A 27,935-nucleotide genomic window follows, 5' to 3' on the forward strand; every position below is an offset into this window, starting at 1 on the left:
GACACATGTGATATAGCAAATACTTCATCAAAGACACGTGATATAGCAAATACTTCATCAGAGACACATGTGATACAGCAAATACTTCAGAGACACATGCGATATAGCAAATACTTCAGAGACACATGTGATATAGCAAATACTTCAGAGACACATGTGACATAGCAAATAGACACATGGCACATGCGACATTCTACAATACATACTGCAAAAAGAAAATTTTAGATTGAAGCACAAAACTTTGACTAAATGAAAGATGTCAGTATATGGGTAACTGAGTTACCTCTGCAGTCATGGAACTAGATTTCATCACATAGAGGGGCGGTCGGGTAGCCTAGTGGTTAAAGCATTCACTCGTCACGCCAAAGACCCGGGTTCGATTACCGACATGGGTACAATGTGTGAAGCCCGTTTCTGGTGTCCCCCGCTGTGATATTGCTGGAATATTGCTAAAAGCAGCGTAAAACCATACTCACTCACTCACTCACTCACTCATCACATAGAGGCACCAGCTAGGTCAGCAAGCTTCATGCAAGGAAAGATGTTCAAGCAACTGTCCTAGATTTACACACCTCACATATCCATCTTCTTCACTCACAAGTCTGTATTTTTGACTGGAATCATACTTCATTAATGATTAAATTTTGCTAATGGCATAATCTCATCATATCCTCTGAAAGCTTTAGCTTAAAAAAAATCACAACCACATCTCTAACAAATCAATTAACAATTTATATCTGACAAAAAGTGGGAAAATATATCCGCCCATTGAAAGATTAGATAGGTTTGGCTCAAAACAGAATTACACATCTCCACTTCACATAAGCCAACAGTCAGATTAGGGAAATAAATGACAAAAATATATTAACTTTAAATATTTAATAGGCAGATTAATTTAATCTAAAAATAAGTCTATTTCAGACGCTTATGTCGGTAATGGCCATACATGAAAAACACTGATTTTTTTTTCAGAGACGTTGACTAACTTCCACAGAGAGATTATAGCTGTCTGTATGGGCCTATTCTGACTGATACCGTATTCAACGTAATAAGCGCCCAGCTCTAATAAGCGCCCCCACAGCGATATTTTCTAATATATTGGCTAATGAACAATCCCAATTAGCACCCCTTCCGATTGATCAATGTACACTTATTTGTTCATGTATAATACGCACTCGTGTGTTATATGCACCCTTAATTATGGGCAGTTAAATTCTGGACGATATATCTGTCCTGTATAATATGCACAGACTTTTCTTTTGTATCATTTCAGGCTGTCAGCATAAACCACGAAATTTATAATCTTTCAACTCTGTTTTTTCTCTCACCAAAATTGTATTCTAATAAGAGCCCCCTATTTCTGATTTTGAGAGCACCCCGGGCGCTTATTACGTCAAATACGGTAATTTGAGAGCTTGTAATAAACATGATACTTCTAATGAAGATATGCACCATAGTCCATTTGGCAAAGTACATGTAGTGGAGAAAAACTTTGAAAAATGAGCAGACATAAAATGCAATATTTCACAAATTGAATTTTTTTCAATCGTTCAAAAATGTTATGACATCACAGAAATGTATCTCGACACCTTGTTATGACACCACTACACAATTTGATGACATCACTATTGTTGGATGATTTAGTACATGAAAGTGACTGATTTTAGTATTTGATTTGACTATTTGATAGTGATTCATAAACACATGCTCATTATGTGGTTGAAATCAGACTATCGACTCCACTTTATACAGAGATTTCTATTGGATATGGAAAGGGTTCTGCTGTCGCTTAATCTTGATAGAAATTTAATCAACAACATATTTCCATTCAATTTCCAAGAGGCGGGAGGGAGACAGAAATCATAATCTAACAAATGTTGTCAGCATGCCTTTGAATACAATTTCCTAAACACAAAATGCCATCACCAAAGAGTAATTGATATATTTGTTTCAGGGTCTGTATGACAGACTCACCCCCTTGAAATGTTTGTTTTATTTATATTAAAAGTATCAGGATTGTGAATATGTTTAACAAGAAAATCTGTTGGTCTTGCTTACTGTTTTTTTTATACAGAAGGAAGATTGTTATCAGCTGTTATTGCAGTGTTTTGTCTGGTTGAAGGTTATCGACATTGTAGACGTAAGGGAATTAACTGTAGTATGATATCCAGACGATCTCACGTTATGCTATTTCTGTCACCCCAGGAGGAAGGACAGTGGAGGGTTATCCCTGAGCCCCTGTTGTCAGACTGAACATCTAGATTGGCAGATCCACTGAAGGTGAAGGTGAGTTGTATAATCCCGAACCATGATAGTAATTACTGCAGCCAGTCAGATGTATCCTGTATGTACTACAGCTGTAGATCACAGCAGTGAGATCGGGATGGTGTTGTAATGTGCTTTACACATCGTGTGGTCCAACAATGGAGGTACCATTCCTCTGTCATGTCTGTAGCTGTCTGCCATGTTGCAGTCAACAGGTGTCATCAGCGGGTGTATGTGGTGTGGTTTGCTGTTTAACTCTGCACTCAGCAATATTCCAGCTATATGATGGGGCCTAAATAATCAAGCAGATAATCTGGTGATTGACATCAATCCACACACCTGGGATACAATGACATACTATCCACCAAGTCACCAAATCTGACCCCCTGATCCATTTAGACAAGTTTTACGACGAGCAGCGGTTGCTGTGGGCCTATATTCTTACCCAGAATCTCCACGGGTAACAAGTGTATTATCGTTGATCAGCTCAATGATCTTGTACATCACAACAGGAAGTGACATGGACACGAAAGTTCCATTCATCAATACAAACCCTGCAAACAGAAAACATCAACACCAGAGAAATTCATTCTCGATTATTTGCAGTAACTGATTCCACTGGGTGTAATGCAAAATAGCAGTGAAGGTTATATGAATGGATCACTGAAAATCAGCGATGACACCAGGTCTAAACCCTGCTTTGATCAAGGTATCATCACAAGTTCCTGAGCTACAAACTATCGTGTGACCATACATTGTGTCCAAGATCAAAGTGTGAACAGCCAATTGTGATGTGGCCAACTAGTGATGTCATATCAAACAATATGATATTATAATGTCCAGCCAGTCTATAACTATGGTTTTCAGAGTAAGGTCATCATCATCATCATCATCATCATCATCATCATCATCGTCATCATCATCATCATCTGTTCAATGCAGTGCTCCTAAGCCTTCATGAACACTAACAGTCACTACATCTCAACATTATTGGGCGTCAGTCAGTATTTATGAAGTTACAAATCTATCATGTGCGCTTTGCCATGGTATCGTCATGATGATAATGATGATGATGATGATGATCATCATCATCATCAGCTGTTCAATGCTGTGCTCCTAAGACTTCATTTACCCCAACATTTACAGAAATTCACACTGACATCAAACATTCCTGTTTCAAGCAAGCTGCCTTATCTTAATTTGTCTTCGCCACTGACACAGAAAACCGGTAAACATTTTCTCTTACCAAGATCCCATCTATCAGATTTGTGTACAAGGTTTCTGCCACAGCTAATTGTGATTCACTGATGTAAACATGTCCATTATCAGGGACATGATACAATTGATGTCAACATGTCCATTATCAAGGACATTATACAATTGACGTCAACATATCCAATAAAAAGGACATTATACAACTGAACCAGTAAGTTTCGATACTAAAGTAGACACAATTTATGGATAACAACTTCTTAAATACTGTAAAAAGTGACGTTTCGGTATAGATCCTTATGACAACGGTATAAGGATCTCTTCTTGCTTGACAACGGTATAAGAATCTATACCGAAACGTTGCTTTTTACAGTATTAAGGAAATTGTAACCCATAAATTGTGCAAACTTTGTCATCCGTCAACTTCTAAGTAATGCCTACCAAACAATTCAAGTTTAGAAACTGATACAAAATTGCAAATATTGTAGTCACACTTTTTACTGTATCATAGTTGCTGAGATTAATACAATGAAATTTAACATTTTATAACCTTGATATGTGCCAAATTACAAAATGAATAAATAAACAGTAATAGGTTCAATAATGCTTCTTCAATGTTAAAAATCACCACATAAACACTAAGGAAACAGATCATGGTTACATTTTCAAAATGAAAGATAATCATGGTCCTTATATAAATCAAATGGATAAATGTTTCTATCCAGCACAAAAATATGATGGTCCTATTTGACTCTGTTGATATAGTAGACTTGTACAATGAAATAGAAGTAATAACGGACAGAGATAGCAAAAAGGCCAACTTACTTTTTTCAGAACCAAATGCTAATGTGACAGGCTATCTGGTCAACAAGAACCCAAGACACACAGATCATTAACTGCCTTGTCCAGTTGTCCGAGAATATCCCTTCCGTCTACAACCAATGGTCAAGACATGCAGCACACAACTGAGATTGCAGCCAGTAAGTCAGATTAAATGTTAGTATATTATGCCTCCAAGATCTTTGGTTGCTATGGTGATCATGTGGTCATCACTTCCAGTAGAAGACCCTCGTGCAAGGATGATCCTCCGTATAACGATTGATGACTATGTGATGACGAGGGACACGTCACCACCACACACTGCCACTTGGCCAGTCAGGGACTGATAGTGTTCAGGAATAGAAGGAGCAGGTAAGTTTGGCCGTCAGCAGCCGTCCGTCGCTGCCTGCGTGGTGTATATGACAGATATACACCACTGCCGCTTGTTCAATCCCGCCTGCTCCTCCTCCAAGGGTATTGCTTGAAATCAATAAATCACTTCAAGATTACATATTGATCTGGCTAACGAGGTGCGACAATGACTTACTATTTGTGGAAAATCCTCGATTTCTTAAAAGACAGATTACAATTGTGTGTCAAGCCTTCTTGTTAGTTTTCATCATCGCAATTCCTGACTTGTCAGAAGAAACACATACAATTCATAGAACATTTCAGCCGATCATAAATATCCTAATATCATGCCACTGCCTCACAAGAGATGTCACATACTACACTCATATTATTGAATATTTTATAACAAAACCAACATGTCACAGCACTCTGATGTTAATTAACACACGTTTGATAAAGTTTCACTTTTGGTCAACTTCCAGAAAAACAGAACAAAAATCCCAAATCACATACAAATATTTGAAAACATATCATTACTACTTTCTACCAGAATGGACAACCCAATTATACTGCACATCAAGCAATCAAAAGAATAAGTAGAACTAACCACCGAATGATTGACAAGCCATTCCCTACAGAAATAGCTCCAGTTTACCCACCCGCAGTGCTTGTTATGACAAATCACTATAATCAAGGCCATATATATATGTATTTTCTCTTCCATGAAAAGCCTTGGTGAAATTTATGATGTCCGATAATGGTTCCAATCTGACGGCCATCTGGACTGGTTTATTCTGATTGTTTTATGAGCAACAATTATGGTATTGTCAGGCTAATAATGTGTTCCGGAACACAGAGTCTCATTGGTGGAGATCTCCACTATCAATAGTTACAAGTAGTTCTGTGGACCTCGTAAATCTAAGCAACACCAGCGATCCAGCTATCAGAGATTCTGTAATCTTCATTACAATTTTTTCAAATCTCAACAGATTCGTAATGACAGTTATCATCTTATAACATAAAATGAAGGTATAATATATATTTATTTGAATGACAGATTTTCCGAAATTCATAGGGTTTGGTGGTTGAAACAAAAAAAGTAAATTTTTAAAGCAGTGTTTTTTAAAAGGTTCTTAGGATGGGCAAAATTTAAAAGTAAAAGAAAGAAATGTTACGTCTCTTCTCCAACTGTCCTTTGGAATTTCTTCATTTCTGAAATTATAGTTCACAAACTCAGCGAGAAGGAAAATATGACTGTTCTTAAAATTCTAATCTTATTCCACATTTGTGAAATATTAGGTTGGAAGATCCGTAAACCACACAAGTGAACAAATACAACTTATTGATTGTCAGTGGACAAGAGCAAATAGGCAGGTAGTATCAATAACATAATGTGTAAGGGGAGGACAACAAAAATAGATCATCAGTTAATTCATCCAAATTATTAATATATTTCAGGGGACAATGTTCTTCCTTGAAAAAACTGTTATATAATCTCAGGAACAGTTGAGTGGTGAGGATCATCTGATTGTTGTTTAACATCACAAAAATAATCAAGTCTGGACCAAGAATCCTGTGATAGATATTGTGAGCAAGGACCAACACAACGATCCACACCATTACAATGACAAACAAGCAAACAAGCAGCAAAGTCACCGACAACCCAATCCATTCAATCCATCCAACGATTATGTTACTGGGAAATTATTCTTATCCAGTTGGGGGGGGGGGGGGCAGTCCATCTATGCCAGAAACCTATGATTGTGGGTTCTAATACTGGTTCACCCTGATTATGTTTCTAGGTTTGTCAGCACTATACCCATGCTCCTGGGTTTCACCGAAATAGTAAGCGTCCGAGACCTGTATCACTTGGGGTTTTCCTCCTACATTAAGCTGACACCCCGTGATATAACTGGAATAATGTCAAAAGCGGCGTTAAAACCCAACTCACTCACTCACTCACTCAATCAGTTGGGGAGGATCAGCAGGTCATTATAGTGATAAATACAGTGACGAAGATGGAGAATGAGGATATTACCATTAATTTACTATAACCTATGTAGATTCCATAAATTGTTTCAAAAATTTCAATCAATTTAACGCTTCTTGATATCTGGGAACAAAACTTAACATGTATCATATTAAATATTTATTGAGATATAAAATTTCTGGATAAAACTTACAGATAATGACATATTCAAACAAAAGAAATGAATAGAAATATTCCAGCAACAAATACTGAGTGTATAGTTAATAGTTAAGATAATCTGTTACAATATTTCAAGACATTAAGTACTATGTAACAGAACAGTTAACATAATCTGTTCCAATATTTTATAAAATTAAGTACAATGGAACAACAGAGTTAAAATAATCTGTTACAATATTTCATAAAATTAAGTACGATGGAACAAAACAGTTAAAATAATCCGTTACAATATTGCACGACATTAAGTAGTATGTAACATAACAGTTTTGATAATCTATTACAATATCGCACGACATTAAGAACTGTGGAACAGAATAACTGGTAATCAGATATCTGGAAAAAGACTATTCAGATGATCAGCTGACTATCAAGCTGTATGCAATATGAAACGTCGCACTTCTCTCTGAAGTTTTAGAGTATGAACCTGAAACTTAACATCTTAAATGATTTGTGTAATTGTGACAAAAATAGATATAGTATTTCACGTACATATGTCCAGGAAGCATTGCTTGAAGTAGCAGTTGATGAATATCTCTGTGGGCTATATCGTGTTTAAGAGAAAATGTTGTGCTGGTATGTTAAATGCTCATGAATTATATTTCAAAGGGAAGGGTGTGTCTAAATATCGGGTTGGAACATTCATAGGCAATTCCATCTTTGATGCAACGTGACCCCGGCCAACAGACATGAAGAAAAAGAAAATATTGTCCTCAGTAACATGTGAGAGTTCTTCAAAAGTATACCCAGTGACATCAATGGCAAGGGCAGTCTTTCACCTTATACGTGACACGTGTGAGTGGGTGGGTGAGTGGGTGAGTGGGTGGGTGGGTGGGTGGGTGAGTGAGTGGGTGGGTGGGTGGGTGAGTGAGTGAGTGGGTGGGTGAGTGGGTGAGTGAGTGAGTGGGTGGGTGTGTCCATGAGTGAGTGAGTGAGTGAGGTGAAATGCTACTTTGAAGAGTATTTGTGTTCTATCATGGCATATCAGCTTGATGTTGGAGGAAGCTAGTCCTACACCATGACTGTGGAATATATGTATTTCATAAAAACAAACCCAATCTGGATATACATAAAAGCAAGTCCAGCCAGTTCTATTCCACAAATTAATACCAGGAAATTTATTTCAGGAATATTATGTGTATTCATTTTAGAGGAAAGAAATGTTTTGTGTAATAAAAAATGTCATAGACTATATATTAGTCTTGAAAAATCCTGAATATATCTCAAGTCAACCAGGAATGAATCAAGTCATAGCCAAGCAAAATAGTGATTGATAGCATGAGCAACAACCAAGGCAAAAGGACACACAGTTAACCAGGTCATACCCCAATCCACAATCTTGACTACCCTTACAACAAACACCAGTAATGGGGATATATTCTGCCCCGGAAACGGATTCTACAAATGAATTATTATACAATATACAAGTCCAGCATCGACTGACATCTCCATATCAATAAACAGTGATGATTTCTACCGATATCGCCATCCATAGAGCCTTGCAGTGAAGAGAGACCACAATCTCATCACCACTCCAACACATGCACAGCCACACAGGGACCATAAACTGTCATATCGTCCTTCAGTGTTATCTACACACATTTAGTAACCAGCTACACTGGAGTACCCACTAGCAAATACAATTGAACATCCACTGGCACATACATGGAAATATGTTTATTACCCAAAGGCTCAGAACTAGTTGAGTTAAAAAAAATTGTTTGTGCACCAGTGCAAATATCACTTCACGCACACCAGCGTGTTGTTTACGTCATTTGGACGGCATTGTTGACATCTTTCAAATGTTATTGTCATGAAAGGGTGGAATGACGTCACACTAGAAACGACGTCATAGCTTAAGATTGTTGACATTTGACAATTTCTAAGACAGTAGCCTTGATCAGTGCATTTTTTCTGAAGGGAATGAGCTTTAGAAATAAATGCACTGATCAAGTTCAAGGATAAAGAAATAATTGGAAATAAAAGAAATCATTACTCTTGTTCGGGAAATACAAGAAATCTGACATGTGTTCCATAATATCAGTATGACACACATGCTTGTGAAATAATCTCTATATCGGAAACCCATTCAGACTAACTGCAGATGCATACTGAGATCTCTATTAAACCTGACACTTTTGTTTTCTTTGGCATTGCACACATAAACATAAAGCAAACAGATATGACACTCATCCTGCTTACATACTAAACAAGATAATAATAATAATAATAATACCTGTCTGACAGCACAGTAACTCATAAAAAATATCAATTTAAAAAAAATGACAGCCATTTGTTTTAGTTTTTCAGCTTATACACACAACTAACTTGATGGGTTTTTCAGCTTATACACACAACTAACTTGATGGGTTTTTCAGCTTATACACACAACTAACTTGATGGGTTTTTCAGCTTATACACACAACTAACTTGATGGGTTTTTCAGCTTATACACACAACTAACTTGATGGGTTTTTTAGCTTATACACACAACTAACTTGATGGTTTTTTCAGCTTATACACACAACTAACTTGATGGGTTTTTCAGCTTATACACACAACTAACTTGATGGGCATAGTATTTGTCAAACAGTGGAACACATGACCAGCAACACTAACATAAAAACACCTGAGTCTACTTCAGAACTATTTACTGCCTACTCACAAACAAACTATAACTATCAACTACTTAAGAATATACACTAATTAACCACTACATTAGAATAAACACTAAATAACCACTACATTGGAATAGACACCAGTTAACTACTTCATTAGAATAAACACTAACCACTACATCAGAATAAACACTAATTCACCACTTGATTGGAATAAACACTAATTCATCACTACATCGAAATAGACACCAGTTAACCACTTCATTAGAATAAACACTAACCACTACATCAGAATAAACATTATCTAACCACTACACATTAATACACACAAATTAGCCACGACATTGGAATAAACACTAATTCATCACTAGATTGGAATAAACACTAATTCACCACTACAATGGAATAGAGACCAGTTAACCACTTCATTAGAATAAACACTAACTAACCACTACATATGAATAAACACTAATTAACAACAACACTAACCACTACATTACAATAAACACTAATTCACCACTACATTAAAATAAACCCAAACTAACCGCTACAATAAATATGACCATCATTTTAAAACCAGACAGTCCCCAACATGAGATTAACACATACATCGACATGAGTTTGATGTCATATCAATCCCCCACAACCATCTGCAATATCTGCATATTCCGTTCCTAACACACAACCCCATATCTTGATCCCCTGGCCCCAGTTGACATCCAGTTCCGAATAACAGACAAAACCATCAAAAGATTCTACGTACCAGGAGAAATCAGTGCTTCCTCTCTTCATTAACCCAATCAAACATCACATGAAATTCAGAACTGCGGACCAAGCTAAGTCTCTTTACAATCCTCTCCTCATCCCTACTAATTATTCTTGCAAACCTTCCTGGGTTTAAGGAAGGGAAAGTCCACCTGCTTCAGCGGTACCAAATCCCACACAGGCTCGTTCTCTGGTGGCTGGCGGGAGGGAGGGAGGGAGAATCAATGTGCCCTGGCCGTCTTACTCACACCACCCGCTGTCTCCTTCTCTTCCGCACTTCTTCTCCTACCTTCTTGACGTCATGGAAACAGATAATTGCTGCTAGACGTGGCCCTGCCTAGGTGGGGCAAGCCCAGCAACCTACTCCAAGACTTCCAGGATTGTGCTAAGACAGATGGATAGAACTGGTGCCGAAATGGAACCATTGACATATTGACAGCAGGTTACAGGAAATATAATGAGATAACTGGCATGTGATAATGATAGGGTATGATATATGTGCTTGTATCTTATGCAGTAATGTGTGTTATCACACTCTTAGAAATCTTTGGGTGAGAAACGTGGATGCTATGCGTTATCATAGGGAATCAGGAAGCTTTCTAGTGTCTAAATGGAACAGGGAATTTAATACATTTCAAGATCTGATGAAGAGTAACTAATGACTTTTGAAAAATAATAAATTTACTCTTCAAACAGAAATTTGACTCATTATGTTGGGAAGTTGCAGGAATATGACACCAAATCAAGATGAAAACTTGAAGATTTCTTCCTTTCCCTAAAAGTCATCATACTGCAGTCAATTCGTAGAATATTTTTAATCCGGACGGCACAAGGCAAAACAAGCACTCAATTACCAAGTGTAAAACAAAACAATGGAGAACTGACAGGCAAATCAATAGACGGCTTCACTGAATTCACATAAATACAAGCTTCCCAATCACTCAAATGCCAGGCCTCACTAAATCCTTCAGAATGTAATAAACTAATTAAACTTCTCCTAATGAATGCACTGATGAGAGGACAAAATCAATTCCTGTCATAGGCTGGAAACCAATGAGCAAATAAAACAGGACTAATGGCCCCCACAAGGGAGTGACAAAGGTTATGTTTCCACTTACTTATTACCTAACAATTCCATCATTGTAAAGATCTTTCAGCATCAAGGTGCTGCTATACATCTTGATGTCTGAGGCTGCAGTGAGTGAATCAACAATCTGAGCATACAACAAAGAAATACATCTCCAAGGATAAAGTCTGAACCATGTCTCTAACTTTTGATCGCTGTCTCCAAGCATAAATATTGATCCATGTCTCCAAGCATGAATTTTGATCCATGTCTCTAAGCATAAATTAGCATAAATTTTGATCGCTGTCTCCAAGCATAAATTTTGATTGCTGTCTCCAAGCATAAATTTTGATTGCTGTCTCCAAGCATAAATTATGATTGCTGTCTCCAAGCATAAGTTGTTATCGCTGTCTCCAAGCATAAATTATGATCGCTGTCTCCAAACATAAATTATGATTTTTCCCTCCAAGGAAAAAATTTTGAACCATGTCTCCAAGCAGAAATTTGGATCCATGTCTCAAGTATAAATTTTGAACCATGTTTCCAAACATTACTTTGGAACCATGTCGCCAAGCATAAGATCTGAACCACATCTCTAAGCACATAATCACAACGTTGACTGTAGTCATAAAGCATGACCCAAGTCATATAGCATGACCCAATAATACAGCATGACCCAAGTCATACAGAATGACCCAAGTCATACAGCATGACCCAAGTCATACAGAATGACCCAAGTCATAAAGCATGACCTAAGTCATACAGAATGACCCAAGTCATAAAGCATGACCCAAGTCATACAGAATGACCCAAGACATGACCCAAGTCATACAGCATGACCCAAGTCATAAAGCATGACCCAAGTCATACGGCGTGAACCAAGTCATACAGTCTGAACCAAGTCATACAGTCTGAACCAAGTCACACAGTCTGAACCAAGTCATACAGCCTGAACCAAGTCATACAGTCTGAACCAAGTCATACAGTCTGAACCAAGTCATACAGTCTGAACCGAGTCATACAGCCTGAACCAAGTCATAGTCTGAACCAAGTCATACAGCCTGAACCAAGTCATACAGCCTGAACCAAGTCATACAGTCTGACCCAAGTCATACAGTCTGAACCAAGTCATACTGCCTGAACCAAGTCATACAGCCTGAACCAAGTCATACAGCCTGAACCAAGTCATACAGCCTGAACCAAGTCATACAGTCTGACCCAAGTCATACAGCCTGAACCAAGTCATACAGCCTGAACCAAGTCATACAGCCTGAACCAAGTCATACAGCCTGAACCAAGTCATACAGTCTGAACCAAGTCATACAGCCTGAACCAAGTCATACAGTCTGAACCAAGTCATACAGTCTGAACCAAGTCATACAGCCTGAACCAAGTCATACAGCCTGAACCAAGTCATACAGTCTGAACCAAGTCATACAGTCTGAACCAAGTCATACAGTCTGAACAATATGTCCTACACGCTCTATGATTCTCCCAAGTCTCAGAGGTATATCAGATATCAACAGGATATCTCAGGGTGAAAACTATGACCTCCACCCAGATAGTGCACGAGCACTCCCAACGTCTCCAGAATAACCTGCCCTGTTCGAATATGTCAGAGTTTCTATTCCAAACAGGATACATGCAACAACATGCACGATGACACAAAAACTTCAACAACAAAAAAACATAAGGAGGGGTCTCTCTTGCACTGTTAAGTATTTTGGTCCACTGAAAATGAGTTCATCAATAACTAACAACCTTACTGTCTCAGCTTACAGAGAAAACGTCTCTGTATATGAATTATCCATTAATAGCTGAAGCAAGGCATGTACAAATATTCCCTGGCGGGCAATGTATCATGGGGCTCCTCCCATCGACGGAGAGATTAAACACACACACACCCACACTGACATTAACTAAACACTAATGTAAAAAACTGAACATACATTCTACATTAGAGTTAAAATGTCTTAATGCGACATTAATTACTTATAACATAAACTACAAAAAAAATAAGGATCAACTGATCCTTTCATATTACTATCATGCTATGACAGATTAATTTATTTTTTTTATTTATTTTTTTTATACTTTTTATTTCACCTTTTCCCTGTTACATGAGGAGGATTGCCATCCAGGGCAATGGCCACCCTCACATTCTGAAGACAATGTATGTATTAATATACAGATTAATTTTAGTAATTTCAAAGAATCAAGTGATCCTTAACTATTTTTGAGTAGTATACTGAACATTTTACAATAAACTACGTTTTTAACGAACACGCTTATAAAGAACTGACGGATAAAACCAACTGTTTCTTGGCTCCGTCCATTTCCTGTATATATGTTGTATGCTTATAATGAACTACGGTCATAACAAATTAAAATTAGAGGTCCCTTTAATTGTTATAAGAATAGTTTACTGTAGTTCACCTGACGTTCCTGTTGTGTCTCGACAGAGTGAGTGAGTGATTGAGTGAGCTTTGATTTGTTTGTTGCTTAACACCATGCTTAGCAATATTCCAGCTATATGATGGAAGTCTATACAGAATTGACTCTTGACCAGACAATCCAGTGATTGATATCATGAGCACCGATCTACGACATAAGGATACGATGACATGCATCAAATAAGCCCATGAGTCTGACCACCTGATCCTGTTAGTCACCTCCTATGACAAGCATGGGTTGCTGAAGACAAATAAGGATCAGAACCAGGGTCTAAATGTGAATCAAACAATTGATCAGCAGATCCTGGCAAGACTATGGGGCATAACTATACACAGTGAAATGCATCAGCTAGTTCCACTGTGGCCTCTGTACCTAATGAAACCTGAAGAGAAACATGAGACAACATTGCATATTCTGCATGGTTGTCTAAATTACACAATTTTAATTATTTTTAGATTAGATTTCCTGAAAGATTGATAAATGTTTCTTATCAAGGTTGGACATCAACACTGCACACCAGTTCTAAATGTGATGGGGTAAGAACTTTCAAACCTTGTTAGAGCCGAAAAAATGTGAAAGGAAATGATACTTATTTTTTTTACTATGCAAGCTAATGCTAACTACAGCAAGGAAACTGTCGTTCCAAACAAATCTAACGTGATAACTTGCCATGCATGTATATCATAAATAGGAGATGAATGTCATTTCTTGTTTGACCCAAATACCTAAGATAGTATCTGAACAATATACTCTTCGAAATGTCAACTTTAATATGTTTGTGAACCATTTAACATCGAAAGATGATACCATACAGCATAAAGTCGCTTTGTCATGCGAACTGACACACTATCCCGGTGATCTGTGTGAAGTCCATGGGATCTGTCCAACTAAGGAACATAACGCACAAGAAATTGCACTAAACTATATTTGGTTCAAAGGCCTTTCATACAGTGACATAAATAAAAAATTTTATTCATAATAAAGATTCCAATCTTATTAAGAACACTGGAAGAGTTTATGAAACATTGCAGTTCTTTGATGAGAAACCAATGCCCTAAATTTAGCCTCAAGGTCATTTTCACCCCAGTAGATGTTCAATACAGAAACATCTGTGGTCACTATTCATGACCCTGAGGTTGTTCTGTTCATGGAAGAACAGGTTGTTCACCACCGATTCCAAGAGGAGCCGATCGTATGCATGGGTAAACCTGGGTAATTAGGACCAAATTTGCCTCTCCGGGCTACCAACATGAGTAGATGGCCAAATACCGACCTTGGAGCAGCCACAGAGCACCACCTTGCTGACCACTTTGGCAATTTGAGCAGCAATCAATATCTGGCACACAATCAGGACGAAGAGGCTGACAACTAGACTGGCTACTTATAGAAACAATAATTCATCAAATCTGACTGCTCCACTGATATGAAGGCCTTGTCTCAAGACTAAAGTTAACAGAGGAATGGGCTCTAATTAAACCACTAAGTACCCCTGTAATTAGCACTGGGTTCGGTCAACAGAATCAGCTTAAAGTTGCCGTCAAAATCAAACAATTATTACAAGTAGTCTCCAAACAACTACCATCAACCAAATCAGAGTAAACCTAAATTAGAAACATGTTACTCTTTGATGGAGGTTCTCAGGTGAACCGAGGATCTATTCTGTTCATACACCTCGCTCTCTCAACAATCAGTTATTCTCATACTTGAGAGATTGTAAGAGAAACTGATAAAACCTTCCAACTGGAGTAAAGATCTAATTTAGGTTTTCTCTGTTCACACACAGCTATTTTAAGAGCAATCATTGCGATAGGCTGCGTTAGAATGAATATTTGTGAAATATGACCTGGAACAAGGAGAGAGAAACCAATAGTCTCCATACCAGTGTATAATAAACATGATGGTGAAAGAGCTGTTGGAGCATGTCATTGAATTTAACAGCACGGTACCTCTAAAGAAACATTTCCGTGGAGGGTGAGTTCAGGGGGGCAATTATGGCAGGTGAGGTTAGACTGGAAGGTTGGCGGGGGTCAGGTTTGAGGGGGCCAGGTTTGAGGGGGTCAGGTTTGAAGGGGTCAGGTTAGAGGGGGTCAGGTTTGAGAGGGCTCAGGTTAGAGGGGGCCAGGTTAGAGGGGGCCAGGTTAGAGGGGGTCAGGTTAGATGGGGCCAGGTTTGAGGGGGCTAATGTTAGAGGGGACAGACATAATGGGTCAGGTTGATGTGGGCAGGTAAGGGAAGAGTTGCATTCCTTAGCTAGCCAGGATCAGCTGATTTCCTGTTTGAATTCCAGTTTTGCATTCTCATACTGAAGTTCACCAAAGAGGACAACATCCACTACCGGAGTCATTGGGCCACCTCCCATGTGTAGCTGTCACGCCATGACAACCAGAATACTACTCAGAGCAGCATAAACCAAACTCACTCACTCACTCACCAAATGAGCGGAATAAAATCCAATATGATGAACAATTGCTTTAGGTCGTCTGTCTATTCATTTCAGGTTAGATATCACATGTTTGATGGATGTGTGCCACAGATCGTATTATTATCTTACATGCAAGAAAGATAAATGACACTGGAATGAAACATGAAATGTTCACCCCATTGATTTACAATAATCACTGCCAGTGATACAGTGGTGGCAAAGAAAGCAAGTCATTTTCATTATTCTTGCCTCTTCCTATCAGAATATCAAAACTGTATCATGAGAGTCTTGTGTGAACAGATGTCGGACAGATGATGATAAAACTAATATTTAATGTGGAGGTAATTATTTTATTTTTTTATCACAGCATCATTTTGAAAAATAAAATCTGAATGTACATGAAATTAAAAAAACGAAGATAGGAATTCTTACATATTTTACTGTTGAAAAAAAAAGCTTCATTATCGGTCATGTCATTATAATATATTTCTGTAAAACACATATACCGAAGTAATTACAAGTGGCATAAAATTAAAAAATATGTAAATAATATTGTTCAAATACACACAAAAATATATTTATTTTTTAATTTATCATAATTGAGAATATTTTTGGAAAAAGGACGTGGGTGTGGTATTATGTAATATGCAAACCATCATGGCGCCGAACCCAGGGGAGGATGCGAGGGGTGGTTTTCTGAAAGTCCTGGAAAATGGGGTAAAATAACATAGCTTCATGAAAACAAAAACAAAATTCCCAAGATGATTTGCTGTGGATGAAAAAAAATCTCTTTCAACTGACAAGTATTCTCTTTCAACAGACAAGTAGATGCATCTGTAGAAACAAAGAATGATCCAAAAGCTTTTGAACAAAACTCCCACATCCACTGTGCTAACGCTGCCGGTCCCTTACGAATTGATGAAGTAGATACAACCAATCTATTTGGCCGTAAAAAGAGAGACTATTCCTAAACATGACACAGCCATGATTGGTTGCACTCAACCCCCACAACCACAAGGTACAAAGTGTTACTCTACTGAAAGGCCAATCTAAGGAAGGACACATCACATCCCCCCCACAAAAAACCCACGGCCCACCCCCACGGCCCACCCCCACATCCTACCCCCCACCCCTGCTCTGACCCACATGAAATCTATACACATTTCTGGAATGGGAGAGAGAGCAATATCAGATGTGGGGTTTTCAAAAGCTGTGTGTTTGTGACAGGAAATGGGAGCCGGAGAATCGAGATGGGTGAGCGGACCAGGCCCACTGTGATATTTGCATGCTGACATTCAAGAATTACAAGTCCTTGAAAAAATATACATGCTCCTGAGATCATTCATGATGTTCAAGACCAGTGCTGCTACAACAAAGGGAGATAATCAAGGTGTGGGCGTCGTCTCGACAGCTGATCAGACAGAGGGCTACAGGAGTCTGGCAAAACAGTTTGTTCTGAGGGAGGGCATCAGTTACGTTTTGTTGAGTTGTCAATATTTAAAAGTGTAGAATAGAAATCTTCTGATTTTTGAACAAATATGATCTGGTGAATGGTCCAGTTAAGAATTCTGAAAATCCAACATTTAGAGTGAGTGAGTGAGTATTGTTTTACGCCACTTTTAGCAATATTCCAGCAATATCAGCGGGGGACACCAGAAATGGGCTTCACACATTGTACCCATGTCGGGATTCGAAGCCGGGTCTTCAGCGATGGAATACCTTAATTAACCACTACCTGACCGCCCCCTACATTTAGACCAACATGTTAACAAAACCGTAACCCTAATGATTTGAAACTCATCTAGATCTGAGCCATAAAACAAATGGCAGTACAAAAACTCAGGACATTCCAATACATTAACCCATAAGTACTCATCTTATAACTGAAGATAACCACTGGCGTACAGAGGAATATAAATTCTTAATCATGTCCGACTTGAAGAACCAATGATAACTGGTTATTGAACCTAATTCCTCTGATTACAGGTATAGTCCTAGATGTGGGTGAAGGTGAACGATCAGGTTTCCAAGTTCTGTGTGATACGTGACAATAACTCCCAAATGATGGCATCCATTATTTCTCCAGATGAAGAGATATTGGGCATTATTCTCAAAAGGCTGCGAGCTAACAACAGATTCATAGGAACTGATCTTGTAGAGAATCTGCCTCTTCATATTATAAAGGTGATGCAAGAGATTCATAGGAACAGATGATGAGAATCTGTCGCTCCATAAGTTAAAGGTGATGCAACACAAATACAGCAAGTAACCAGTCCAGTCTATCAAGAATGGCTTCATAGATGTGCCTGTCACATTTGTAATTTAAGGAGCCTGCTTGAAACCAGATAAAACTGTACAGAACTTGGGAAAAACTCTCATGTTGGTTTAGTGTGGGATGGGAACAACTGACTGGCATCAGAACTTATCCTTTGACCAAAACACTTCTAGGGATAACATAAAACGATTTTCACCATGAACCGATTCACAGAGAGAACCTTTTTGTGCAACAACAGTATATGCTAGACTCTGAGGCACAAGCTGCTCATCTATTTACAAGTTGTTGTGCGAGATCTGAACTAACATCATGCTCACAGCTATCAAGCACTTCAAAGACATACGACACCATGATGTGTTGATGCATCTAGGTGCATTACGCACATGCACGGAATATGGTGCAGGGGAGCTCATTGCATGCATGCTGACCTGCAGAAAGGTCACAGTGCTCTGTAATGTCTTCAAGACCACTGATTACCTCAATGGTGAGCTTCGGTATCTTTGAAGATCTGAAGCCTTGTGTGGCAGCGAGCTACGGAATGTTGTCAAACACACATTACATGTGGCCATGATAACAGTAGGGAGGCCGCACAGAATTTCATGTTCAGTCATGAAGACCTTCTTCAATGATAACGTGAAGGCGTTGAAGTTTCCATGTGTGGATGCCCAACAACCAATATTCTGCTCCTTGCAGTGTCAAATTGGCTCGAATGGAATGTTCACAAACACAATGTTAATATTTTTCCTCGCTGATACTTTGTCCAAATTAAAGTTGTGATATTTCAATATTTCTAGATGCTTCACACGGTTTAGTGGGTGAATTGCGTTTAACAAGACTTTGAACAATATTTCAGTTATATACAACTCAAAAGAAGTTAAAGAACACCATTTTTTTCATTTGACTACCGTTAATTTCTTTTAATTTTTAAGGGGTGGCAGAATCTTGAATCCAATATGGTTTTAAAGTTTCGCTTTCTGTAAGGTAGATGATGGCCGTTTTCGCAATGGAACATTTGTTGATACATGGATCTATTCTTTGAATGACGTGATGGATCTATCTAAGCTGGTGCTCATCCTAAGAGTGGTACATATCTTTACCCATGTACAGTCCGAGGTGATAAATGACACAATTAGGCAATATGGTTGTTCAAGAAAAACAGAAAAATAACTCAACTCTGGTCTTCCTCCTTTAATAAAGGACAACACTACAAGCTGAGGGATAAAAGGTCTCATAGCCTTCATTCTGTTAATGTTCCAGGAAATGAGTAGGCGTGTAATGAAATGTGAAATAATTACGATAAGTCTGCTCAATAAACAATGCTGTAAATCAGGACTAAGTAATTGCATTCCAGGATCCAAAGCCATTTTCCTCAAAATACCTCACAAACTTGCGTCAGTTCTAAGGAAAACATCATCACATGCAATTTCATAATTCTAAAATCATTACATCCTCTGACTGATTACATGATTACGTAATTGATTACATCCTAATGGAGTCAAAATGGAACCACTGTTCATAAATTCTGTGGTCATGACATTAAATAAAGCTTGAAGAATAATTAAGAGGATTTAATCAACTCTTTCTACACATGTAGCACTGTGTGACTACAAATATTCAGTGCTATGATCTAAATTGTACAAAAGCAATCTTTTACAGGAAATAAACAGCAACATTTCCATTTCCATAATGATAAGAAATCTCTACTAAAAGCAGTGTCCATTGCAAGTTTTGGACTATATTACAAGCATGCGTTTAAGAATCACTATCAAACAGGGATCAAAGGAAGCATTGCTCTTCAAACATGACCTTATCAAACCCATATTAAGAGTAGAACGCACACAATATTAACTATTTCCATTAAATTTGTCAAATTTTTAAAATCTTCATATCTGAATCATGCTAAATGTAAGCCTACTTATGCTAATTAACCTCTTATTTAAGTGCTTATGCAAACTGTATGAGTATACTATGACATGAATATTTGATATTGACCAAGTCTGCTGTTAATGCATTAAGATAGCTATTCACATAAGGACTGATATTTTTCTGGTGCCAGGTTCATGTATTATTTATTAAGTGTACACACCCTAAAAAATGGAAAAACATAGTTTTGCTTACTGCATTCATAACAAAGTAAAGCATGGTTTCAACTTTTGTTTTTATTTTCCAAATGCCTAACATTCCTGTCTCTTCTAATGTGTTGAAAGAAAGAGCCAAGTTGTTTTTGCCATCTTGAATATAGATCTCACCACCCCTTCTAAATCCTCATAATACAGTAGATAGAATAACGGTCAGACATTAGGCTGCCTGTAGCTCAAAGACTGCTAATGCAGCAGAAAGCACTCACTCACTCACTCACTCAGACATTGACTTTTGTAAGAATCTGCTACGCGGATTAATACAGTTTGCACATCATTTTTTTTTTATTTATACCTCAATGAACCAAACAAAATACACTGTCAATCCTTACATGACTAAACTACATTATACCTATTGTAAATGAGAGTAAAGCTCAAACTACCTGGACATGAGGGAAACACCAGAATATCGTGTGGCAATGCACTGGAAACAATATCGCCAACACATCTTATTTTGATAATATATACTACTCAACTTTCAATAGGGATAACCAGACATGTCACTCTATCTAAATATACACTGACATGTTCTGAGAATCAATTCTGAGTACCATGAAAAGATGAAAAATATTCTTATCCAAAGTGGAGTAGTATATATGGAACTAATACTTAATTCAAGAGTAGTCGCAGGAATGCGCACCCTTCCTTTTTGATGAATATTAATCAGGTTGGTGTGTCAAGATTTATAACAGAATCATTGGGTGACTCAACAAAAATATGAATTATTTCATTAATTTTTGGCTAACAAATACATTGTTTACCAAACTCACAAACAATTTACTTCAGAAAATCCTCAGTAAGCAGATCAATAACTAGTAATTATAATGGATAAACTGTGAAAACCTTGTGAAGATCAAGCAGATTGTGATCTAAATATACTGGAAAAAGTTGTTCCTTGTTTACTTAAGCACACACAGGAAAGAAATGACGTTTTCTCGCCTTGTGCATGCGCAGATGCTGTTGGCTGGAGAATACTATCTCCCTCAAGACTGTAAGAGAGCTGGCAGTGAAGAGGAGCATCTGTTGAAATTCTTGCAATTTTATAGTGTGAGGACAGACAAAATGCAGGACTTATGGCTATGATGTAATAGGGGTTTTAAAGGAACCATACTTGCTTGATTTTGGCTGACAAATGCAAATTGTATACCAAGTTGTGCTAGACTAGAATTTATGTTTAAGTGCAGCCCTCCTTTGAAAGAAATCTGTATCAGAGCTTGAGAATCTTGTGCTGAAAGCCCCTAAAGATGACAGTGGAGTGTACTTACCCTCCGTGGTCCCGGGGGCGCCTTTATTGAATAGTGGACCGTTCGGGGAGATTAGCTTCGTCTGATTATAAAATTGGAAGAAATACGGCTGAGGAACATGTGGTCGGCGTATCGGCACTGTTTGGGGGCGCCCAGAGGTTCTTGGAAGCGGGAAATCTGTGATTATTTCAGCCTGGTTAGGGTTCCTGTAACTCCTGAAAAGTGAGTGAGTGAGGGTGAGTGTTGTCTGTGATGATGGAGAACCAGGTCCGTGGAATTAGCACAGCTAATCAGTAACTGAATATTAGGAAAGGTTTCACACAGAAATATTTGGTTTGATTTGTTTGTTGTTTAACGCCGCACTCAGCAATATTACAGCTATATGATGGCGGTCTGTAAATAATCAAGTCTGTACCAGACAATCTAGTGATTGACATCATAAGCATCGATCCATGTAATTGGGATATACGATGACATGCATCAACCAAGTCAGCAAACCTGACCACCCGATTCTGTTAATCGCCTCTTATGACAAGCACAGTCGCCTTTTACGGAAGGCATGGGTTGCTGAAGACCTATTCTACCCCGACAGCCACAACATGTCTGGGACTACACTGGGAACAGATCAGTTGATCTCAGACCAAACACAAGTCAAAGGTGGGATGGTTCTCTGATATCCAACACGACATTTCAGCGGTCACAGGTTTATCAATCATACCCCCTGCAAGGTGTACCAACAGGTGTATCACTTTCCCCTCAATCACCATCACAAGGTGTACCAACAGGTGTATCACTTACCCCTTCATTCACCATCACAAGGTGTACCAACAGGTGTACCCTTCATTCACCATCACAAGGTGTACCAACAGGTGTATCACTTTCTCCTCATTCACCATCACAAGGTGTAACAACAGGTGTACCCCTCATTCACCATCACAAGGTGTACCAACAGGTGTACCCCTCATTCACCATCACAAGGTGTACCAACAGGTGTACCCTTCATTCACCACCACAAGGTGTACCAACAGGTGTACCCCTCATTCACCATCACAAGGTGTACCAACAGGTATACCCCTCATTCACCATCACAAGGTGTACCAACAGGTGTACCCCTCATTCACCATCACAAGGTGTACCAACAGGTGGACCCCTCATTCACCATCACAAGGTGTACCAACAGGTGTACCCTTCATTCACCACCACAAGGTGTACCAACAGGTGTACCCCTCATTCACCATCACAAGGTGTACCAACAGGTGTACCCCTCATTCACCACCACAAGGTGTACCAACAGGTGTACCCCTCATTCACCATCACAAGGTGTACCAACAGGTGTACCCCTCATTCACCATCACAAGGTGTACTAACAGGTGTACCTCTCATTCACCATCACAAGGTGTACCAACAGGTGTATCATATACCCCCTCATTCACCGTCACAAGGTGTACCAACAGGTGTACCCCTCATTCACCATCACAAGGTGTACCAACAGGTGTATCACTTACCCCTTCATTCACCATCACAAGGTGTACCAACAGGTGTATCACTTTCCCCTCATTCACCATCACAAGGTGTACCAACAGGCGTACCCCTCATTCACCATCACAAGGTGTACCAACAGGTGTATCACTTTCTCCTCATTCACCATCACAAGGTGTACCAACAGGTGTTTCACTTACCCCTTCATTCACCTAACGCACTCACTTCATTCACCACTCTCACAGTGCCACAAGGCATGAATGGTCCTGTTACTTCCATTATACAGGTAAGTGTGGTGTATTCTGAGTCTGTTTCCGTTGAGTGTTCTACCAGTGTAAGGGCGCCCCATTATTTCAGCTATGTCAACAACCTAAGTAAGGCAGGGGTTGCCCTACCCTATATTTCTCCATTACCCACACAGGGGCAAACAACAAGCATATTTTGTTCGTTATGTTGTTGCAGTTATCTCCTTAACATGTCACACACACACACTCACATACACACAACCTTCTTGATACCTTGTCACAGTATTTACTTCACACAAATTACATACAGAGCTAGACACAAAACAGTTTTGTTTTACGGATTTTCTTAGACAATATGGTTAGGAGCAAGGGGTAGAAAAAACAGAAAAAGGCTTCAGCATTAATTCACCTGTTCCGGTGTGCCATAAAGTCAGAGGCAGATCCAGAAGGGGGTTCCGGGAGGTCCAGAACACCCTCCCCATTTTGAAAACTAAATGTAGTGTGTTGTAGGCAGTAAAACTGACTCAGAGAGGATTTTGATTTTTTGGACCCCTCCCTTATAATAATGATGGATCCTCCCTTGATTATTATAAAGCATCGTTTAATCTACAGGTAACCTAGCTCTACATTAAAAAGACAATGTTTCTCATCTAATTCAGAATTCAGAATTCCTTAAAATAACTGTTGATGATTTACTATCATATTCCTGACTTGGCTACTGCTTTAAAACAGCTATTAGTATATACTACTCAACTTATGATAAGGAAAGTGTACCACCTCAAACTTTGAGCGACAACACTCTACATAAATGCTTACTTTTGTTTATTATGAACTGAAGCTTAAAGTACAAGTGTCATGAAAAACAGCAAAACATTTTTCTTACGTCATTATGTGAACAGTATGATGTACAATACGATGGCCGAGAAAAAAAGTGTGAAAACATAAAGTAAAAGCTGTTGCCCTCAATTAAAAGTATGTATTTTGAGGTCTGTACTTGCCACAACCCAAACGAATCTTAAAAGTGCTAACGAGGAGTCATGGTTTAATTAGCACGTCTGGCTACGCCTGCAAGGCCTGCGAGCTGATTGGGTATTACCACCAGCCGGGTGCAGAATAAACGTGATCGTTTCATTAGTTGTGGGGAGACCTGTGTTGCATATATACTACCATGGATTGCATGTATGTCATGACAATGGCTGGTGGGGGACGTGTCAAGTAACATGAATAACATAATTTTAACATCGTAAGATATTTTCCTTTTCAATTTTAAGGGCGCAGGTTCCACAAATCCCCACCCCGTCAATCCATCCTGTTATGAAGATAGACATCGATTGATCTTAGTGATAATTAAGTAGTAGATTCTTGCATAATGTATGCCAACAGTCAGTCAGTCAGGTATCATAAAACACTCAGTCATGTGTAGTGTAATGTAACATGTTAGCAAGTGTCATGGATTCACAGAGTCTATGACATGACGCTTCATCTTTGTGGTGCTATTTCAGGACTACAATGGGATATTGTGAGTTGGAGAAATGTACTAAACAAACAAACCAATCTGAGTTTTGCAATCACTTGTAATCCACTCGTCCAAGATGGGGAGCATCCTGATTAGTTTTGTCACTACTGTCGGTCACAGGCAGAGGTTCACTTGTACTTCCGAAAATCATCAATTCATCCTTTGAGAAACATTCAAATTTCATGATAACTTGAAAACTATTGTCACTGTCAGAGTCGGACATATGTCAAGTTGTGATCCGGATACCGCAAAAATGAACGACATAAGTACAATCGATGCTTCATCACTTTATACACAGGTCAGCGAATATTTTAAACACAGAAAAGTCTCACCAAAAAATTAATGAAAGTACCGAAATGCAAACAACAATCGCATTTGAAGAAATAGTATGTTTCACACATTGTTTTCTCACCAAAAATGGACTCAATTTGTGATGTAAATGGACTTTGTCAGATGTCCATTGTTGAAAGAAAGAGGAGTATATTTCAATCCCTTCATTGCACTCATAAGAATGAGAGAACAGTGTACTAAGGATCATTGTTTAAGTGTGGATAGGAGAATGTCTAAGAGTTTCAAAGGGTGAAGAAAAGGTTTGCTTTGCTGGGATCGTATGCAGCCCACCAAGACCATGAACGGAAGCTTGCCTGCTAGAGTGCGGAGGGGCGGGCTTGTTCAGCGATCAAGCATGTTGTTTTAGAAAAAATTTCCTCCAACAAGACCAAAAATGGAACCTCTGTCTATAAAGGCTCTGCCTCTGCTGTATTTTCATTTCAGCCTTTGAAATTGATAGACAGGACAAAAGTGCAAATAAACCTTATTTACACGACACTTTTGATATTTTGAATACGATATTTGCATTGATGATGTTACGGGTCCATCCAAATCTGCAAAGTTGTATTTACCCATGAGAATGCACCTTAACACTCAGAATATCCCTATGATATTTTGAGAAGTATATGGACATTAAAACACAATTTTGAAATAAGCATTCAACTAAATAGCAATTATTTTTTTCACTTGAAAAAAAGAGGTGTAGTTCACTTGAAAAGTCAGATATTATCTGAGAGCTGTCAGTATGTATGACTAATGTAGAGTGAATACCTCATTGTTATTAGATGTTAGAAGGTGACACATGATCACTCTCAGTCATTCTTCATCATTGGGCAGGTTTTCTTATAACTCGGTTCGTGTCTGTGCCAATCAGCAATTTTACCGAAGCAGAATTTTACTCATATCTACTGAAACAAATCTGTAATGTCCCGAAAACCTAAAAAAATAGCCAGATGTGGGAAGGGACATTACTCTTTGACTTCACAGTCAAAGCGACATTTGAACAGCATGTTCTCTCATGGCATTACTTTCGATAATTTCACTTTATCGACTGGACATCAAGGGATCAAACAAAAAAATGATCTTGCAATTGTTTTTATTTTGACCACCAACTGTATGATGATGCACAAACATCATCAAGAAACAAAAAAAAGGCCTCACTGACATTTATTTCAGAAAGACACAGCATCACCTACTCGTAGTGCACCAGCAGAACAGTTCCAGGTGGACTGCACATGACACCAGACTGTAGCCAAGCCCCTGTGACCACTTTATGTCCTCCCCAAGCAAATTGTGGAAGGTGGTTCAATGAAGAAAAAATCAACCCCATAAAAAATCTCCCTCTTTTTGTATCCACTGCTAAACGGCTTTTTCATTATTCTGACAAGACCTACATTTTTTTTATGTGGCCACGTATGTCAATATCTGACAATAATGGCCTTGAAAGACTGAGCAGAAGTCTTGGTTTTTTTTGTCTAAGATGAATGATTCTTTTTATAATTTTTTCAAAACATGTTAACTGTTCTGAACTGTGAGCATTCTTTTTGCCTCCCGAGAACATTGACATGTATCCTCTTACACTTCGCAATTCATTTTTACACATAATTCGTTCGATGTTCTTTGAGGCAGATTATATATCTGATGCTACACCTCAACATTCTCAAATAAACCTTTCACCATTTTCCAGTGGTTGTTTTTGCAGCCGACATTTTACATATTGTCTAAGAAACCCATAAAAACAAAGAAACCAATTGGTTTGGCCAAAGACGTGCATGTATGGCCCTAACGTTTTGTAATTTGTGTAAAATAAATGCTTTAACAAGGTATCATGTTTCAAGTTTCACAATAGGGCTGTTTAATGAGCAGAGGTCTCTACTTCTAAAACCAAGCTATGGCTATTTTCTAGGGGCACTGGCAGCTCATGACAAAGAAAGATGGAAAAGGATTGAGCCAGAACAAAAACACATCAATTACCCAGCCCCAGTGCCAAACTAACCAAACGGAGAGCTGAGGAGACACATACAAAGTTATTTCAAGGGAAAGGGTCTATATGTGGTTCAGCTCCGTTCAAATCATGCAGGTGCGTAGCCAGGGTGTGATCACTTTCAAATCATTGGGATTATGTTCTTTTGACGTTAGATCTTAATACCGGTTTATTTTATGGCATTTTGTACTTAGGGAACTAACTCAATTATTCTATTCCTGAAAGAATTTTCTATTATTTCTGGTTCTATAATATCATGGAATTCTGGGAATGGGAAAAGAGGATTTGTTAGCAGTTGCATCAAAGGGAGAGAATCCCATCCGTTTAGTCTTATGATGGAACCAGATAAATAATGTCTGGCATGTTGCGGGGACATGGTTGGCTCTGTGGCAGAACATTGCAGAAATCCCTCCATTTGTCATGCCAGGATATGCTGGGTTCGAATCCCTGATTTTCCCTTTCATAATCCTTGGTTTGTCAGCACCATATTCAGAAGTTAAACGAAAGTGCAACATGTCTCATCTTCCTGAAGCAAGGGTCATTGAA

At 38.5% G+C, this 27,935-nt stretch overlaps 1 protein-coding gene across 1 annotated transcript in view; it reads right to left on the bottom strand.

Moving 5' to 3' along the window:
* LOC139443454 (uncharacterized) overlaps positions 1–27,935 on the bottom strand; it is a 167,925-nt gene that overhangs the window by 63,414 nt on the left and 76,576 nt on the right. The window contains exon 8 of the mRNA XM_071224439.1: positions 21,857–22,050. Coding sequence (XP_071080540.1) covers positions 21,857–22,050 — 194 coding nt within the window. The remainder of the gene's footprint in view (positions 1–21,856; positions 22,051–27,935) is intronic.

The sequence above is a fragment of the Haliotis cracherodii genome, unplaced genomic scaffold (genome assembly GCF_022045235.1).
Source record: "Haliotis cracherodii isolate W230 unplaced genomic scaffold, xgHalCrac1.p SCAF_5, whole genome shotgun sequence".
NCBI classification, from domain to species: Eukaryota; Metazoa; Mollusca; class Gastropoda; order Lepetellida; family Haliotidae; genus Haliotis; species Haliotis cracherodii.